This window comes from Ailuropoda melanoleuca, chromosome 1, assembly GCF_002007445.2.
Source record: "Ailuropoda melanoleuca isolate Jingjing chromosome 1, ASM200744v2, whole genome shotgun sequence".
In the NCBI taxonomy this organism is placed as follows: Eukaryota; Metazoa; Chordata; class Mammalia; order Carnivora; family Ursidae; genus Ailuropoda; species Ailuropoda melanoleuca.
In genome coordinates this window covers 112934631-112954873 of record NC_048218.1, presented here as the reverse complement: position 1 = coordinate 112954873, position 20243 = coordinate 112934631, and the positions used below count along the sequence as shown (strand labels likewise).

Genomic DNA, 20243 nt, shown 5'->3' with positions numbered 1-20243 from the left:
TTTATCTTCCGATATCTGTGCGTGGTTTCACGGCTCCCTGCTTCATACCTCAATACTCAGCCCTGGAGATGTTCATTTGTAGAGATCCAGATGTATCTTCCTGCGTCTCAGGCTGATTCTGTGGATGTTCAGGATGGTCTGGTACCTATCCAGCTCTCCTCAGGGGACCAGCTGAAAAAGGGGTCCCCTACTCCTCCGCCATCTTCGGAAATTGGAGTTTCTGATCAAAATAGCCTGGGAATTTTATCATTAATTTATTGTTCCTGATATGATTAGGCTGTCTCCTGGTCTGGCACAGGGTGTTCATTCCTATATGCTTTCCTAGGGCCGGCCGGTGCCTGAAATCACTTTTCTTATGCCCAGAAAGCTATGTTGTTCTTTTTCTGGGAACCCCTATCTCGTTCTGCTTACATTAGGACCATTTTCAGAGATTATAATGGTTGTTTTCTAAAAGTAATTGACATCACTTTCATTGGGAAACGGGCTTGTACCGTTTCTCCAACTGTCATGTCACGCTACTATAATTGTCTTAATATTTTTAGTTATCATTACTTCATTGGATATGCCATTTGTTATTTAGCAGTATTTTATTTTAAAGGGTTTGACAGATTTTTCGTTGTTGATTTTTTTTTTTTTTTTAAAGATTTTATTTATTTATTCGACAGAGATAGACACAGCCAGCGAGAGAGGGAACACAAGCAGGGGGAGTGGGAGAGGAAGAAGCAGGCTCCCAGAGGAGGAGCCTGATGTGGCTCGATCCCACAACACCGGGATCACGCCCTGAGCCGAAGGCAGACGCTTAACCGCTGTGCCACCCAGGCGCCCCTCGTTGTTGATTTTTATTTTGTTGTCATTGTGTCAGAATGTGGTTACATTATATATATATGTGCACACACATATATGCATACATATATAAAATTATGGATTCCTATCATTTTTATATTTCTATTATTTCAGTGAGATTTCAAAATGGTTAAAAAAAAGTTCTCAGTTTCAGATATTGTAATGGAACTCATTAAAACTGGTAGATTTATGAGAAACATACTAGTTTTTCCCTATAGTTGGTAATTACGGGGCTATTGTTTATTTTAAGATGAATATTTAAACTTAGAGAAATTTTATTCCTAAGTTTTAGGAAGAATAATGTATTGGTTAAGGGCACGAACTATGTATGGGGTAGGCTTCTTGGTTAGAATCTTAGTTTTGGTTTTTTTGAAAATTTATTTATTTTTGAGAGAGAGCATGAGAGGGCAAGCGAGCAAGCCAGTGGGGAGTGGGGGAGGCCAGAGGAAGAGGGGGAGAGTCTCTGATTCCCTGCTGAGCGCAGAGCCTGAGATGGGGCTCAACCTCACAACCCTGATATCTTGACCTAAGCTGAAATCAAGAGTTGAACCCTTGACCAACTGAGCCACCCAGGCACCCAGAATCTTAGTTTTGATACCGTAGGCATTGGACATGTCACATAATCCCTGTATCCCTCAGTTTCCTCAGTATGGGTATAAAAATACTATGAACTTATTCCAAGTAATGATTTCTTCTTAGTAGTTGCAATATATTTTAATTGTTTAAATAATGACTTTTGTGTTGTTCTTTAATTTTTTACAGCTTATCGTGAGCCTCATTATTATTACCAATTCACAGCTCGATATCATGCAGCTCCCTGCAATAGTATCTATAATATTTCCTTTGAGAAGAAACTTCTTCAGATTTTAAGCAAATTGGTTCTTGACCTTTCCTGTGAAGTTTCTTTACTGAAGTCGGAATGCCATCGTGTTAAAATGCAAAGAGCTGGTTTTCAAAATGAATTGTTCTTTACGTTTTCAGGTAAGTATATACAGTTCTTTAATGAAAACGAATTGAAAACAAAAAGCAAATTTTGAAGACATGGGAATTACCTGCAGCATTTTTTTAAAGTAAATGTTATAGATCTGAATATGTTTCATGTTCTCTTAGTTCTAATAGGCCCCCAAATAAAATTCTTCTTAATAAAAAGTTGGCACTCTCAATAATAACTAAACCTTGCTGTGGTAATTTACAAAAGAATAGAATTTAGTATAAAGAAATGTCTGTCATGATATTTAGCTTTATAAAGATTTAATCTGTAAAAGCATCTAATAACATGAGTTAATATTATAGACCAGAGGGATCATTCTAACAGCTTACAGTGCTTTTCCTAAAAAGACAGAGTGGAGGCCCAATGTTTTCTTGAAAACAAAGAATTGATTTTGTACCCATATGTATATTTATAAAGGGCCCGTTTATGAATAAACTCTGTGGAATAACTCTCCATATGTTTTTATTGGGTCCCCTTGGCAATAGGACTCATCCTCTTTCCATCTCAAATGATATTGGTTGCTGTTTTCCTTTCCTCCTTACTCTGTCCTTGATTCCTCTGCTGCTGCTGTGTGATTGTGCTCACCCATTTCTCCAATTTTCCGGGGTTTTGTTTGTTTTTGGTTTGGCTTTTTGGCCATCTAGGATTGAATTTTTAGACAAAACTGAGATGTGAAGCTTTACAGGAAAAAAACAAGAGTTCAACCCCATTTTCACTGTCTTTTATCTTCTTTACTACCTTCCTCCCTCTCCAGAAAATTTTGTAAGTTAGTCTATGGGACTGAGACAAAGTATCACAGTAAGACTCTTTCTTTAGCTCTTCAAGGACTCACTAGTAGCATCCATGAGTTTTGAGGTCTTTGTACCCAGTGTGTTTAATAAGTGCTATTAATAGGCATTTAATAGTCCTTAGAAGACCTTGAAAATAAAGTTGAACTCATAAGAGAAAAGAGATGATATACAGTTGAAATGAGGCACTGTGGGCTTGGTATGCATTTAATAACTAATGATGTTGAACATCTCATGTGCTTATCAGCCATTTATATATCTTTTTTGGAGAAAACTATATTCAAGTTCTTTGCCCAATTTTTGTTATCTTTCCAGCTTTATTGAAACAAATTGGCATATAACAGTATGTAAGTTTAAGAAGTATGACATAAGGATTTTGTATGTGTGTGTATGTACAAATATGTATGAATGATCACAACAAAGTTAACACATGATCTCTTATAGTTACAATTTATTTTATCTTATTTTTTTGTAGTGAGATTTTTTAAAATCTTTTAGGAGTTTTCAAAGAGACACTACATTATTATTAACTATACTCACATTATATCTCACATAACTCACACTCAACATTATATCCTTGTGCTTATCCTTCTTATAACTACAAATTTGTACCCTTTGTCTACTTTTATACATTTTCTTCAGGCCTCACCTGCTACCCCAGCAACCACCAATCAGTTCGCTGTTCCTGTGAGTGATTTTTGTCTATTCTATATGTAAATGAGATCATAAGTATTTATTTTTCTCTGTCTGACTTAATTCATTTAGCACAATGCCTTCAAGGTTCATCTACTTTGTTGCAAATGGCAGAATGTCCTTAATTTTCATGGCTAAATACTGTTCCATTGTGTATGGACACACACACACACACACACACACACACACACAATTTTTCCCTCACTGTGAAGAACTTTCCTAGTTTGACATAGTTCTGCGTGTTTTTTGTTTGTTTTGTTTTCATTTTTTGTGCTTTGGGTGTCCTATTCATAAAGTCATTGGCATGTTCACTGTCAAGGAGCTTTCTTGTATGTTTCCTTCTAGGAATTTTATGGTTTATATCTTACATTTAAATCTTTAATCCAATTCAAATTAATTTTTGTGAGTGGTGCGAGATAGGAGTCCAGTTTCATTCTTTCGCATGTGACTGACTATTTGGTCTTTCCAGTACAATTTATGGTAGAGACTATCTATTCTCCATTGAATATTCTTGTCTCCTTGACGTTATATGCATGGGTTTATTTCTTGGGCTCTCAGTTCTGTTCCATAGATCTGTGAGTGTTTTTATGCCAGTACCATACTGTTTTGATTACTATACCTTTGTAGTGTACATTGAAATTAGAAGTGTTTTCTTCTTTCTTAGAAATACATTGGCTATTCAGGGTCTTTTGTGGTCCCATAAGAGTTTTAGTATTTTTAAAATATATTTCTATAAAAATGCTGGTGGAATCTTGGTAGAGATTGTATTGAATCCATAGATTGCTTTGGGTTTTATGGACATTTTAACAATGTTGATTCTTTAAATTCATGAACATGAGATATCTTTCTATTTATTTGTGAGTCTTCAGTTTCCTTATCAATATCTTACTGTTTTCCATGTATAGATCTTTTGCCTTATTGTTTAAATTTTTCCAAAGTATATTATTATTTTTGCTGTTATTATAAGTGGGATTGTTTTCTTTATTTCTTTTAAAGTGATATGTCATTGTTGTATAGAAATGCAGTTGATATTTATATGTTGATTTTATGTCCCACAAGGTTACTGCATTCATTTATTAGGTCTGACAATTTTTTTGGTGGTCTTTTTGGTTTTCTGTATATAAGATCACATCATCTGCAGAGACAGTTTACTTATTCATTTTTTATTCAAATGCCTTTTATTTATTTCTCTTGCTTGATTGCTTGGGCTAGGACTTCTAATACTATGATTTTGTTGGAATGGTGAGAGTAGGCACCCTTGCCTTGTTCTTGATCTTAGAGGAAAATCTTTCAACCTTTTACCATTGAGTATGATGTTAGCTGTGGGCTTGTCATATATGGCTTTTATTATGTTGGAGTTCTTTCCTTTTATACCCTGTTTATTAGGAGTTTTTATTGTGAGTGGCTATTGAATTTTGTCAAATACTTTTGCATCAGTTGAGATGATCGTGGGATTTTATTTTTCATTCTACTAATGTGATGTATCACACTTGTTGATTTGCGTATGTTGAACCATCCTTGCATTCCAGGGATGAATCCTCTCTGATCATAGGGTATGAAGCTTTTAATGTACTATTGAATTTGGTTTGCTAGTATTTTGTTGAGAATCTTTCCTTACTCATCAGAGATATTGGTCTATAGTTTTCACTTCTTGTAGTCTCCTTATCTAACTTTGGTATCAGGACATGTAAAATGAGTTTGGACATGTTACCTGTTCTTCAGTTCTTTGGAAGAATTTGAGAAGGATTAACATTAGTTTTTTAAAAATTTTTGGCAGAATTCACCAGTGAAGATACCTGGTTCTGGGATTTTTGTTTTGGGGCTGATTCAATCTCTACTTGCTATTGATCTGTTCAGATTTTCTATTTCATCATGATTCAGTCCTGGTAGATTGTATGTTTTAAGAATGTACCCATTTCTGGGATGCCTAGGTGATTTAGTCAGTTAAGCATTTGACTCTTTGATTTCAGCTCAAGTCTTGATCTCAACATTGTGAGATGGAGTCCCATGTTGGGCTCTGTGCTCAGCATGGAGTATGCTTGACATTCTTTCTCTCTCTCTCCCCCTCTGCTGTTACCCCTCCCCCCCGCTTGTTCTCTCTCTTTCTCAAATCAATAAATAAAATCTTTTTTTTTTTAAAGAATGTACTTATGTGTTCCAGGTTGTCAAGTTTTTGGCATATTGTTATTCATAGCAGTCTCTAATGATCCTTTGTATTTATGTGCTATCAGTTGTAATGTCTCCTCATTCATTTATAATTTTACTTATTTGAGCCTCTCTTTTTTCTTGCTTATCTAGCTAAAAGTTATCAATTTATTTTTTCAAAGAACCAGCTGTCATTTTTGTTACTAATTTCTATTTTTTCCTATTCCCTATTCCATTTATTTCTGCTTTCATTTTTGTAAGACTTTATTTTAAATCCAGTTAGTTAACATACAGTGTTATATTCGTTTCAGGTGTACATTCTAGTAATTCAACACTTCCATACATCACCCTGTGGTCATAATGACTAGTGCACTTGTTAATCCCAATCACCCATTTAACCCATCCCCCTACAAACCTCCCCCTTGGATTGGAAGAACAAATATTGTTAAAATGTCTATACCACCCAAAGCAATCTATACATTTAATGCGACCGCTTTCAAAATACCAAAATATATTTTTCACAGAACTAGAACAAACAGTCCTAACATTTGTATGGAACCACAAAAGACCCTGAAGAGCCAAAACAATCTTGAAAAGTAAAGGCAAAGCTTGGAGGCATCACAATTCTGGACTTCAAGTTATATTACAAAGCTGTGGTGATCAAAACAGTATGGTACTGGCACAGAAATAGACACATAGATCAGTGGAACAGATTAAAAAACCCAGAAATGAACTCATAACTGTACAATCAGTGAATCTTCAACAGAGCAAAAAAGAATATCCAAAGGGAAAAAGACAGTCTCTTCAACAAATGGTGTTGGGAAAACTGGATGGTTACATGTGAAAGAATGACTAAAGACCTAAATGTGAGACCTGAATGTATAAAATCCTAGAAGAGAACCCAGGCAGAAACTTCTTTGATATTGGCTGTAGCAACATCTTTCAAGACATGTCTCCTGAGGCAAGGGAAACAGAAGCAAAAATAAACTATTGGGACTTAATCAAGATAAAAAGATTTGCACATCAAAGGAAACAATCAACAATGCTAAAAGGCAACCTATGGAATGGGAGAAGATACTTGCAGATGATACATCTAATAAAGGTTTAGTATCCACAATAGGTAAAGAACTTGTAAAACTGAACACCCAAACAAATAATCCAAAATAATCTAATCCAAAAAATGGACAGAAGCCATGAAAAGACATTTTTCAAAAGAAGACATCTGCTTTAATTTTTATTATTTCCTTTCTTCTGATCTTTGGGACAAGTTTTCTTTCTTTCTTTCTTTCTTTCTTTCTTTCTTTCTTTCTTTTTCCTTGAAGTGTAATCTTAAGTTGTTTACTGATCTTTTTTGTGTACTCCTTTGTTTTCTTCTAAGAATTTTGAAGCTTTACCTATGCATTTAGGTCAAAGATTGATTTTGAGGTAATTTTTTTTATATACTGTGAAATACGGATCCAGTCTTCACTGAAGTGTGGGTGTTCTGTGGTCCCAGCAGCATTTTTTGGAGACTGTGAATTGTGATGGTACCCATGTTGAAAGTCAGCTAGCCACAGATATACAGGTTTATTTCTGGACTCTTCAATTTCATTTTTCTGTATGCCTGTCCTTATACCAGTACCACACTGTTTGATCATACGGTTTTGATAGTAGCTTTATAAAGTGAGATTTTAAATTTGAAAATGAGAGTCTTTCAGTTTTGTTCTTTCAGCATTGCTTTGCCTATTTGAAATCAGTTGCAATTCCATGGTTTTTAGCATCTGGTTTTCCATTTCTGCCAGATAGTATTAACACCTTAACAATATTAAGTCTTCCAATCTGCGAACATGGGCACATTTCCATTCATTTATGTCTTCTTTATTTTCTCAGCAGTGCTCTGTTATTTTCATGGTATAAATAATTCACCTCGTTGGTTAAGTTAATTCCTAGGTTTTTTTTTTTTGATGCTATCTTAAGTGAAATTATTTTCATATTTTCCTTTTCATGCTGTTGGTTATAGTATATAGAAATGCAGCTGTCTTTGTATCTGGCAAGTTTGCTGAATTTGTATAGTCTTATTTGTAGAATCTTTACTCCTACATATAATGTTACATCATCTGTGAACCAAAATAATTTTACTTCTTTTCCAGTTGGATACTTTTTATTTCTTTTTCTTGCCTTACTGCTACTGCACTGGCTAGAACTTCCAGTACTTTGTTGAATAGAAATGGCAAAAGTGTACATCCTTGTTTTATTTCTGGTCTTGGAGGAAAAGCTTTTAGTCTTTCACCGCTGAATGTGATATTGGCTATTGATTATATATATATGTGTGTGTCTTTCATTATATGGTGGGATTTTCCTCCTGTTTTTGCACTGTTGAGTGTCTTTCTCCATGAAAGGGTGTTGAATTCTGTAAAATGACTTCTCTGCATCAGATGAGATGGTCATATGGGTTTTTTGGTCCCTTCATTCTGTTAATGTGGTATCTTACAAGGATCAATTTTTGTATGTTGATCTATCCTTGCATTCTGGTAATAAATCCCACTTAATCATGGTATATTATCCTGTTAATATGCTCCTGAATTCAGTTTGTTAGTATTTTGTTGAGTTTTGCATCAGTGTTTATTAGTGATATGATCTGTAATTTTGTTTTCTTAAAGTATCTTTGTCTTTTTTGTGTGTGCTTTAACAGTTCTGTTCCCACCCTTTTCCATTGCTGGTGTCATAAAATTGTGACTTTATAAATTGCCCACAAATATAAACTAATAATTATTTTGAATGAATTTACTCTCTCAAATTATGCAGAAAGTGTGAAGTTACAAACCAAAATTACAGTAATACTAACTTTTAGACTAATCGTTTTTAAATAGCTTCTTAAATCATGTAAACATTGCTGTTAGAATCCAATCTTACAATAATAGTAGCTTTTAGCATTACTCGTACATTTACCTTTATCAAGGTCTTTATTCATAAGGCTTCAAGTTACTGTCTTGTGTCCTTCCCTTTCACCCTGCAGGACTCCCTTGAGCATTTCTTGGAGGGCAGGTCTAGTGGTAACAAACTCCCTTAGCTTTTGTTTATCACGGAATGTCTTAATTCTTCCCTTACTCCTGAAAGACCATTTTGCATGTTATTGGAGTCTTGGTTGATACTTCAAACAAACAAACAAACAAACAAACAAAAAACTTTAAGCACGTTGAATATATCAGGCTATGACATCTGGCCTCTAAAATTTTTGATGTGAAATCAGCTCATAATCTTATTGAGGATCCTTTGTATGTGACAGGTTACTTCTCTCTTCCTGTTTTCATGATTCTTTGTCTTTTGGAAGCTTCATTTTAATGTGTCTTTCTGCGAGTCTCTTTGAGTTCACCTTACTTGGTATTTGTTGAGCTTCTTAGATGTTTATATTCATGATTTCATTAAATTTGAGAAGTTTTCAGCCACTATTTATTAAAATGATTGCTCTGATACTTTCTCTCTTTCCTTCTGGGACTCCCATAGTGTATATTGTAGTCCATTTGATGATGTTCAGAAATTTTCTTAGGTTCCACTCACATTTCCTCAGTCTTTTTCTTTTCCTCAGATTTGATAATTTCTAATGTTCTGTTTTCAGGTGGGCTGATTGTTCCTTCTGCCTGATCACATCTGCCATCAGATCACTCTAGTGACTTTTTCACTTCAGTTCTACTTGTCAGCTCCAGAGTTTCTTTTTATGTTTCTTGTCTCTTTATTAATATTTCCATTTGTTCATACATAATTTTCACTTTATCTACATCTCTAATTCTTTTTTTTTTTTTTTTTTTTTTTTTTAAAGATTTTATTTATTTATTCGACAGAGATAGAGACAGCCAGCGAGAGAGGGAACACAAGCAGGGGGAGTGGGAGAGGAAGAAGCAGGCTCATAGCAGAAGAGCCTGATGTGGGGCTCGATCCCATAACGCCGGGATCACGCCCTGAGCCGAAGGCAGACGCCTAACCGCTGTGCCACCCAGGCGCCCCTACATCTCTAATTCTATTCCCATCTTCCAGGGGATTGTTTTAAAGTCTTAGTCCAGTAAACTTGACAGCAAGTGTTTTTCAGGGATAGTTTCTATTGATTTGCTTTTTTCCCTTGAATGGACCATACTGTTTCTTTATATGTCTTAAGATTTGTTGAACACTGGGCACTTGAATCTAATAGTGTAAGTGTAGAATTCTTCTCCTTTTCCAGGGTTTGTTTATTTTGTTGCTGTTTTGTTTATTTTTTTAAATCAGTGCTCTTTCTGTGCCAACGGTCCATGTGAGGTGTAAACTTAAGTTCTCTCAGGTATTGTCTTTTACCTTTCTTGTGCATATGCAGTCACTTCCTAATTTTTCCCATAAATGTTGTTTTTGAATATCCTACTGTTTAATGCCTGGCTACCCAAAAAGGAAAAAGAGAAAAATAAGGTGAAAAGGGGCACAGGCCCTTTCTGGTCTCCTGTTAGTCATTTCAACTTGTGTGAGAGGGGCTTGTGGCACAGAAGGAAGTGCAGCAGTAATGGCCGCCTGCCTCTTACCTGCATCTTTGTGAAAGAAGATGCAGTGAGCAAATCAAGCACACATCTGATATTTGGAGGTCAGGCTTGTGGGTTTTTTTGTTTTTGTTTTTGTTTTTTTTAATTTCCCCCATCCTGGCTCCCATAAGCTGTGTCCAAACCACTTCAAAAATACAAACACAGCTTCTGGCCATGGTTCTTGGGATGTTGGATGGGGAGCCACTACTGCGCTAAGAGCCAAAATTGACTGAAAATTAACAACAATTTACTGTCCAAGCCTTCTTTTGGAAATTGCCGTAATTCCATAGACTCCCAAATTCCAAAACAGTTACATGGCACAGATTCTTCCACTGAAATTGTTGTGTATGAGGGGAGACACCTGCTCCACCATCTTCTCAGAATCCTCCCCGATATAAATCTTATCCTTCCTTCTCTATTAGTAAGAATTTTTTTCTCCCTCTTCTTTCTTTCAACATTTTCTTTTTGTTTGATTTTCTATAGTTTGAATATGTTAAACCCCTGTGAAGATTTTTCAGTATTTATTCTGCATGTTGTCTGTCAGTTTCCTGGATTTCTGCTTTTGTCTGTCCTTAACTGGAAAATTCTCATCCACTATTGCTAAAAAGATTCTTTTCATTTCATTCATTCTTTTTCTTCTCGGTTCCTTTTGTATGTACATTGTAACTTTTGTAATGTTCAACAGTTCTTGGAAATTCTTTTCTGTTTGGTTTTTTCCCATCATTTTTTCACTTTACTTTTTAGAGTCAGAAGTGACCACTGACATATTTCAGTCTCCAGTCCAGTCTGATTCTTTTCTCAGCCACATTGAATCTCCTGATGAGCTCATGGAAGCCATTTATTTCCTTTATTGTGTTTTTGATTCTAGCATTTCCTTTTGATTCTTTCTTAGGGTTTTAATTTCTCTCCTTATATTGCCCATCTGTTCTTGCATGTTGTCTACCTTTTCCATTAGAGCCCTTTGCATATTGTCATAGGTATTTTAAATTTCCAGTCTGATAATGTCAATGTCTCTGCCATTTCTAAGTATGATTATAATGCTTGCTGTGTTTTTTTTTTTTAAGATTTTATTTATTTTGTTTTGAGAGAGGGTGCGAGTGGAGGGGGGAGGGGCAGAGGTTAAGAAGGAGAGAGAATTTCAATCAGAACCTGTTATACAGGGCTCAATCTCATGAACCGGAGATCATGACCTGAGCTGAAATCAAAAGTTAGATGCCCAGCTGACACCTGGCTTGCTGTGTTTCTTGAAACTTTTTTTGCCTTTTAGTATTTCTTGCAAGTTTTTATTGAAAACTGGACATGATGTGCCTCATAGTAAGAACTGAATTAGGTATGTTTTATTATAAAATTATTTGTTTCTCTGTTTAGGATTTGGGCTCTATTTACTCTTCAGGAGAAGTATAGGTTGCAGGGGCTAAAAATTTCCGTGATACTCTCGTTTTTGTTTCTTTTGTTGTCTTTGAGTTTCCCTAAAGTCTTTTTCTTAAATAAGGTATGAGATTTAAAATCCTTATGTTGTAATCTCTTGGTTTATAAGATACCCTGTTGATGTGGTGGTAATTTGTGAGGATAAAAAAAGCATCCTATTGCCCCACAACCAGATCTCAGGATTTTAGACAGCTTATTAGATCTTTGGTCTGAAACCTTCAGCAGTGTTTTTCCTTCTCTTTCTTTGTTTGTGCGGGAAGCCTACAGGTAGTTGGATATTTCCAGTCTGCAAGTCATTTAGACGCTGGTAAACCTCAAGGTGCTTAAGCTGCGGTAAAATTTTTCTCTTTAGGGCAAACTTTCATTGAAGACAAGTGAGTGTTGTTGGTGCATTTCAAAATGTTTATTTTGTTCTTCCTCATGCTAGAAGCACAAGGGGATTTGTTTTCAGTCCCCTCCCTGAGAACCTCTTTGGACTGATGGAGGCAAAACTCATGAAAGTGTGGAGGTCCCCGTGAGCTGGAATTTTTTTAATAGTTGAGCTTTCTCACTGCGAGCCTTCAACAGATTCTAAGTTGCAGTTTTTTCCTACTGCTACTAGCTCCCCTGGCAAGCTCTTGCTGTGGGACTTCTGCCCTAGGAAGCAGTAAGTCTCCTATCTACCTTTTTTTCTGTACAGTTGTGTGGGCAGCAGTTTTCCTTGAGACCTCAGTTATCTGGTGAATCAAAGAAGAGTTTGTGAGTCTCAGTTTGTTTACCTCTTTTCTTGTGAGGACAGGAGTGACAGCTTCCAAGTGCCTTTCATGTTGGACTATAAACCAGAAGTTTTCTTTTATCTTTTTTATTTCTTAATGCTTCTGTTACTGATTTTTCTTATGTGTAATTGACTATAAATAGGATTTTTGATTTTATTTTCTTTCCTTTTCTGAATATATTCCAGTTATTTTCTTGGCAGCTCTCCTGAGTTTTACAGTTAATAACTTGAATATGTAACTGTATAGTTGGAATGAATACTCGCCTAGTTTGAGCAGTGTACCAAAACTCCGCCCCAGTATAGTTTGTTCCTTCCTCCCTATGATGTTCTCAGTAATTGCATTATTATACATTGTTTACCACTAATACAGATTTATGATAATTATCTTAGTTCTTTTTAATCATATACTTGAAAAAAGTGGAGTTAAAAGAATAAAAATACAGGGGCGCCTGGGTGGCACAGCGGTTGGGCGTCTGCCTTCGGCTCAGGGCGTGATCCTGGCGTTGTGGGATCGAGCCCCACATCAGGCTCTTCCGCTATGAGCCTGCTTCTTCCTCTCCCACTCCTCCTGCTTGTGTTCCCTCTCTCGCTGGCTGTCTTTATCTCTGTCAAATAAATAAAAATCTTTAAAAAAAAAAAAAAGAATAAAAATACAAATATATTGCCTTATATCTGTGGAGATGAGTTTACCACTGTTCTTTATTTCTTTGCATAGCATTGAATTACTATCTGTGGTCCTGTTACTAGCTGATGTTGCAAACATTGTGTTTGGAATATTTTACTTTCTTCTTCATTTCTGAAGGATACTTTTCCAGATAGAGGATTCTTGCTTGAAGGCTTTTTCCTTTTAATACTTTAAATATGTTATCTCACTGCCTTCTGACCTCCATGGGTTTTTTTTTTAACAAGAAATCTGCTATTAATCTTTTTATGAACTTGTAGTAAGTGTCAAGTTCCTTTTTTTCTTCTCTCTTTCTTTCTGCTTTCAAGATAATTTCTTTGACTTTATTTTTGACAGATTGGTTGTAATGTGTTTCACTGTTGAATTCCTTGCCTTTATTCTACTTGAATTCCATTGATCTTTTTGGATATGTAGATATATGTCTTTTATCAAATTGGGACATTACTGGCATTAATTTTTCAAATGTTCTTTTAGTTCCTTCCTTTTTTTTTTCCACCTATGACCCCCATTATGCATATGTTGCTACACTTGATATGTCACGGATCTCTTTAGGCTTTCATTTCTTCTCCTGCTTTTTCTCTCTGCTCCTCTAACTTGATAATTTCAGTTTACCTGTCCTCAAGTTCACTTATTTTTTCACAAGATCAAATTTGTAATTGGAAGCCTGCAGTGAGTTCTTCCTTTTCATTGTTGTAACTGTCCATTCCAGAATTTCTTTTTCGTTTCCTTTCTTTCACTTTATTAATATGTTCTGTTTGTTGAGAATCATTTTCCTCTTTGTTGTTGTTCTGTGTTCATTATTTCCTTTGGTTTTATGAGTATATTTAATACAGTACATATAGAGTCTTTGTCTAGTAATTCCAATTTCTCTGCTTTCTCAGGGATAGTTTGGTGTTTGTTTTGTTTTGTTCTTTGTTGTGTTTTTGTTTTTGTTTTGGCTCTTTGGTTCATACTCTCTTCTTCACATTCTTCATAGTTTTTTTTGAAAACTACATTTTTAATATTCTGTCAGGTAGTAATCATGAAGGCAGATTTTTCCACCTTTCTTGTGTTTGTTTTTGTTGCTCTTGTGGGCTGTAGTTCTTTGTTTAGTGACTTATCTAAACTACCTTTGTTTTTTTTTTTTTTTTAAGATTTTATTTATTTATTCAACAGAGATAGAGACAGCCAGCAAGAGAGGGAACACACGCAGGGGGAGAGGGAGAGGAAGAAGCAGGCTCATAGCAGAGGAGCCCGACGTGGGGCTCGATCCCATAATGCCAGGATCACGCCCTGAGCCGAAGGCAGACGCCCAACCGCTGTGCCACCCAGGCGCCCCTAAACTACCTTTGTAAAGACTATCTTCTTTGTTGTATGTGATCTCTCATGTCTCATGTCCTTAGCTTGATGTTAGCTAGTATTCTGATAAAAGATTCTTTAAGTGTTGTGCATAAGTCAACTTCTGTTGACTCAGCATTTTCTTCATTGGTGTAAAAATTAGGTATTTTCCAAAGTTTCAACAAATTTGATTCTGACTGTTTTGGGCCATTTTTGTCAGCATTTCCATGGTAGAAGGTGGCTTGAAGTATACTACTTCACCATTTTACAGATGTCATTTCTGTCTTTTTCATTTTTAAATTTTGTAGAAAGTTTCATATAAAAAGACAGAAAAGGGTACATAATTTCATATAGGATGAGCTTGGCCATCTAGCCTAAGTAAAGCAGGTATATCAAAGGAGGCAGGGGTTCAAAAAGAAATTGTGCTCTCTCAGATCCAGAGAGCTAATTGAGTGAACTGATCCAGACAGCAGAATTGTGTGATTTACCTAACACGGTGGGGGAAGAGGGGCATACTGCCTGTTGGCTTTTACTACCTTTAGTACTGGATTATAATTTAAACATTCTAGATGTTAATGACTTGATTAATCACTGTCTATACTGATTTTAAAGACTGGATAATTCCTGTGGATTCTGTGTTATTGTTTCCAACAATTTTACTTTAGTTTAATTTTTTAAAAAGATTTTATTTATTCGTTTGAGAGAGAGAGAGCGCATGAACAGGGTGAGGAGCAGCAGGAGAAGCAGACTCCTGCCTAAGCAGGGAGCCCAGTCATGACCAGAGCTGAAGGCACACGCTTAACCGACTGAGCCACCCACACGCCCCAATACATAGTAGATTTTGGTGGATTTTTCAATTTGCCTTAAACTTTTATACAGATTCAAATTAAAAATAAAATTGCGTATCTTCATGATGATCTGATCTCATAATCACATTATGTTAAATTGTTAGACTGTGGTCTGCCATCTTCTGAATTGCTTCATAATGAACAGTAGTTTCAAAAACTTTACCTTAGGTAAATAATATTTTAAATATTTGGCTACATTTTTAAAATGCTTTCTTTAACTTCATTGTATATGTTTGATACATAAGTCTAGTGATTTTACATTTCCTAGGTCTAGTTTTATGATGGTCTCATTTTAAAAGGATTTAAAAAATAGTCCATTAAGAAAAAAACAAACTTTTTTTCCAAATCTACAGCCCTTCTTGGAGGTCTGCTTCAGCTTAACATCTGTTCTGTTTGATTTTACAAAATCACTCTGATGTACTATATTGTATTCTTTGTGATACTTTATAATTCTTTATGATATCAGTTCAGAGGGCAACAGGGAAATTTCATGATGTGTACTGGTTTGAGGAGATATCAAAAAAGAATGTTGAAATAATGAAGATTTCCCATTATTCCACAAGTGTATTCTGTATTATTAATACTTTTATGGTTAGTTTTATTATCTTCATATCAGTGCTTATCTACCCAACATATTTTACATAACATATTGGGCTAATGTTGATAATATGAGCAAGAATCTGTCTTCTCGTATAGAGAATTTGGAGGAAGTAAAGTAGTCACAATTGCTTGTGGTTATAGAGAGCTTAGATTGTTAAGATTGACGTATTTATATTTTGAATCGTATTTTCACAGCCAGAAAGATGAAAAAAAATCATAATATTTAGCCTCTTGTTTTACAGAGTAGAGACTGGGTCTCAAGGAGATATTAAATAATATGCTTGTGTTTATTAGTGCTAGACCTGGGATAGAAATCAGATTTCTTTTTATATATTTTGATAAATAGTGGCAAGTAACTGAAGATTTTAGAACTGTGCTAATTAAGTTAATGAAATAATTTAGAAAGATTATTTAATGGAAATCCTTAAGTCATCTTTTTCTTATTCCTTCTTTGATTTTTATGTCTTCACAAGTTTTTATGTCTTCCATGTTGTACAGTTAAATGGTATATAGTTATTCCTAGTAGCCTCTTTAATGGTCCCTTGAGTTTCCTTGTTATTGGTTGTATTACAGTTTTTTTATTTATAATATTCTTGGTTTGGGGTTGTAAATTTTGTTTACTTTTCAAAGAAGCAACTCAGTTTGGTGAAGATTTTTTATGATTTTTCTGTTCTCTATTTTATGTATTTCTGCTCTAATCTTTCTTCTTTTCATCGTTATCATCATCAGGTATTGTTATTGTTGCTCTCATTATTATTAATCCTTAGGGTCACTGTATTAGTGAGGCTTTCCTGATTTACATAAAACAAATCTTTGACTTAGATTTGTAGCTGTGAATAGTGTAGTTTAACATTAGGAAACTGCTTAATTATTAGTGGAAGAGAAATATTATATTTCAAAATATGTTTTATATTTCAAAACCCAATTTTAATATTGTGAAACAGACTTTGGGCCCTTGATAAAATATAATGTATTTTCTCAGTTTCATCTCTAGATACTGAAAAAGGACCTAAGCCATGTGCAGACCATAACTGTGAATCCTCCAAAAGACTGTCTAAGGTATGTTATGTGAGGCTGGAGAAATTTAAAAAAAAAAATGAAAATGCTCAGTGTGTGAGTAAGCATCTTAGCTATTTATTGAACACATCAAATCCACCCACCACATTTAGGAAATTCAACAGTAAAAATAAAACTTCATCAAATAAATATAGTTAATATTTTTATGAAATGCTTTATAATTAGCATCTTGTAACTGTGTTAAGAAAGATGATGTTTCCGTTTCTTTGGCCTTATTTCCTGTTCCATGTTAATTATTAATCAAGTAGAATTCTCTCAGTGTTACTGTTTCCTGACCTAAAATGATAAATTTAATCTATCATGTTTGTTAACCATTTTCATATTGCTCTAAACCCAGCATCCTGTGTCTATGCTTAAGGCAGAAATTAGACTGACCCTCCCAGCAGAAATCTAATTTAGTTTTCTCTTTCCTGTTATACTTTACATGCTGTTCACACTCAGTAACTTACGGCCGTGTTGTGTCCCATCTCTGGTTGCTCCTCAGTGATCAGAAGCACTTTGTAAAAAAATGTTTTTTTAAATACTTGGCAATTTAAGATTACTTACATATTATTAATTGTCAAAATGTCCTTATAAAGGTATAGGTATTGCATATGGTCCACATCCATTACTTTTGCCCAGTGAAACTGACAGGGGGATGATTTAATTTGTGCCCAGTAAGCCTCCCGAGATATAGCCACATCATCAAGCTGTATGTTATCAGATATTTCCATTTAAAAATGTTCCTTAGGGGTTACCTTTCATCTCTGGGATAGATTGTTTTTTGTTTTTTTATTTTTTTTACGTTACTTTGGAAAGAGGAGCTATGTTCTGGGACACCAGGAACAGAGCAATCTTATTTTTCGATTCCTATTTCTTAATCCATGGGTATTGTGCTAATCATTCTTTAATTAATGGCACATCTTTTAGACTTTTACCAATCTTCAAACTTTTGAATAGTCATAGTCCTTCAGCTGGTGTAATTTTCTTTGGTGATGTGAGAATGTGTGTTCAAGCAGAGGGATTAGGGGTAGGGAAGGAAACAGAGACGTTTCATTATTTTCCTTCAAGATGATCTCATACTGGTATCCATTTGTAGTTTCCTTATGTCATTTAACATTGAGAATCAATTTTATTTGTACTTCTTATATAGAAACAGGAAAAAAAATCAAATTCTGCATTCCCTGAAACTTGTAATAACAAATGTCTGCAATTTTATTAATTCCTTTAGAAGGTTATGTGGCTATATTAGATTGCTCAATGAACATTCTGCCCTATGATTTTTCCTGTCATTGGGATACTTTTTTTTTTTTTTTTTTTTGCTATACATCGGTCTGTCTCCCTTTTTCTCTTCTACTTCCTTCCTATTTCCCTTCTTTCTTTTCTGGGCATAAAATGGTCTCTTTTTGCCTATTATGTTAAAATAAAGATGTGTTTTTCTGGTTGATGGTAGTGTAATAGCAGTATAATAGCATAATAATAAAAAGAATTCAAAATCTCCAGACCAGAGTATTTTCACAGAAGCATTCTGGGGACTTTGATTTACAAATCTGAAAAATTATTTAGTATTATCTGCTTTATTGTTCATTCAGTTTTCAACTTTTTGGGCCTTTTCATTTATTCTTATTTATTACTAAATACACTTTTAATTTCCCCCGACAATGGGAAATTCAGACTTATTTTGACATATTTGTCCCAGTGGAGATATATCTAACTCTTTGAAGTTTGATCCAAATATGTTCTGTTTCTTCTTAGATGCGCTGTGTTTTTCCACTCTTCTCTTCCAGTGATGTATTTGTCAATCCTTATGCCTGTGCCACACTTTGTTCATGCTTGTACCTTTACAGCAAATCTGATGTCAAGTAGTATAAGTATTTTATTTTGGTTCCTTTTCAAGATTGTTCTAGATGTTCTAGGTCCTTTTTATTTCCTGAAATTTTTTAAGTTACCATGTCAGATTTCTAAAAACAAACAAAAAATACCCTGGATTCTGATAGGAGTTACCATGTATCTATAGGTCAAATGGTGAGAAGTGATATTTTGATAATATTAAGTTTCCAATACATAAACATGTTAGTTCTCCCCACTTATTTAGGTTTAAAAAATTCACCTTTTAATTTTTTTTTGGCAGATTTTAGTTTAAAGGTCTTGCGCATTTTCTGCTCAGTTTGTTCCTAAGTATTTTGTGGTGGTTTTTTTGTTTGTTTGTTTGTTTTTTAGTGCTGTCTTAAATGGAATATTTAAAAAATTCATTGGTCAGTTGTTTCAATTTTCAATAGATGTTTGCATGTTACATATTTGCATATTGTATTTATAGCCACTTGTTAAATTCATTTCTTACAGTACCCCTTTAAAGATTACTTAGGATTTTCTATATAAACCGTCATATCATATGCAAATAAGAGACAATGTTTGCTTTTTTTCTGATTTTTATGCCTTTTATTTCTTTCCTGATCCTGTTTGAATCTGCAGTATGATATTGGATAGATGTGGTGAGAGTAGATACCCTTTTCTTGTTTCTGATCTTAGGGAGGAAGCTTAAATTTAGGCTTTCACTATTAAATATGCTGTTAGCTCCAAATTTTCATAGATGCCTTTTACCAGATCAAGTATGTTCCCTTCTATCCCTAGTTTACTGAGAGATTATGCTATGGATGTTCGTTCATTTGTGTCAAATACTAATTCTGTCTTTATTGAAAAACCCACATATGTCTTCATTATAAATTTAGCAGAAAATATGCAAGACCTTTAAACTAAAACTGTAGTTTGTTCTTTTATCCTTATGAAATGTCCCCTGTAATTCTTGCTCTCAAATTTTATCTAAAATTAATATTATTAATTCAGTCTTCTTATGCTTACTGTTTGCAAGGGTATTTGTTTCTAACCACTTAATTTCAGTTATCTTTCTTTATATTTAAAAAGCATGTTTCTTGTAGACAATATATAATTGAATAATTATCTCAATAAAAAAATCTTTAATTGGAGCATTTATTCCAGTAAAATTTAATGTAATTATTGATACAATTGGAATTGTGTCTACTATTTTACTATTATTGCCTAAATTTGTTCCCCTTTTTCATCCTTTGTGTTTTTAGAGTGTCATTTTATCTATCTACCCATTTATTTATTTATATTGAAATAAAATTGACATATAACACAGTATTGGTTTCAGACATATAACGTATTAGTTTTAGATATACAACATAATGATTTGATATATGTATATATTGCAATGTTACTACCACACTGAGTTAACATCTGTAAACACAAAGAGTTGCATATTTTTTGTGTGCAATGAGAATTTTTTTTTTTGTTTGAGTGGTTGCTCTAAAAATTGTGATATACATCTTTTGTCATTTCACAGTTCACTTAAAATTTGTATTTTGCCCCTTTCTGCTAAATATAGAAGTGTTGCCATTTTATATCTTCATTTAAACCACCCTCATCCTTTATGCACTATCATTCTATCCACCTATATTATAATATATTAATATACTTCTGAAGGCGTTTGCTGTAAACAGTCATACATATTTTAAATATATTTAAATAACAAGTAGTCTTTTATGTGTATAGTAGTATTT

General features: G+C 34.3%; 1 protein-coding gene across 5 annotated transcripts in view; it reads left to right on the top strand.

Moving 5' to 3' along the window:
- ZPBP (zona pellucida binding protein) overlaps positions 1–20243 on the top strand; it is a 108511-nt gene that overhangs the window by 36330 nt on the left and 51938 nt on the right. For all 5 annotated transcript variants that reach the window (XM_034665367.1, XM_034665374.1, XM_034665371.1 and 2 more), the window contains 2 exons: positions 1606–1824; positions 16589–16665. In XM_034665367.1, coding sequence (XP_034521258.1) covers positions 1606–1824; positions 16589–16665 — 296 coding nt within the window. The remainder of the gene's footprint in view (positions 1–1605; positions 1825–16588; positions 16666–20243) is intronic.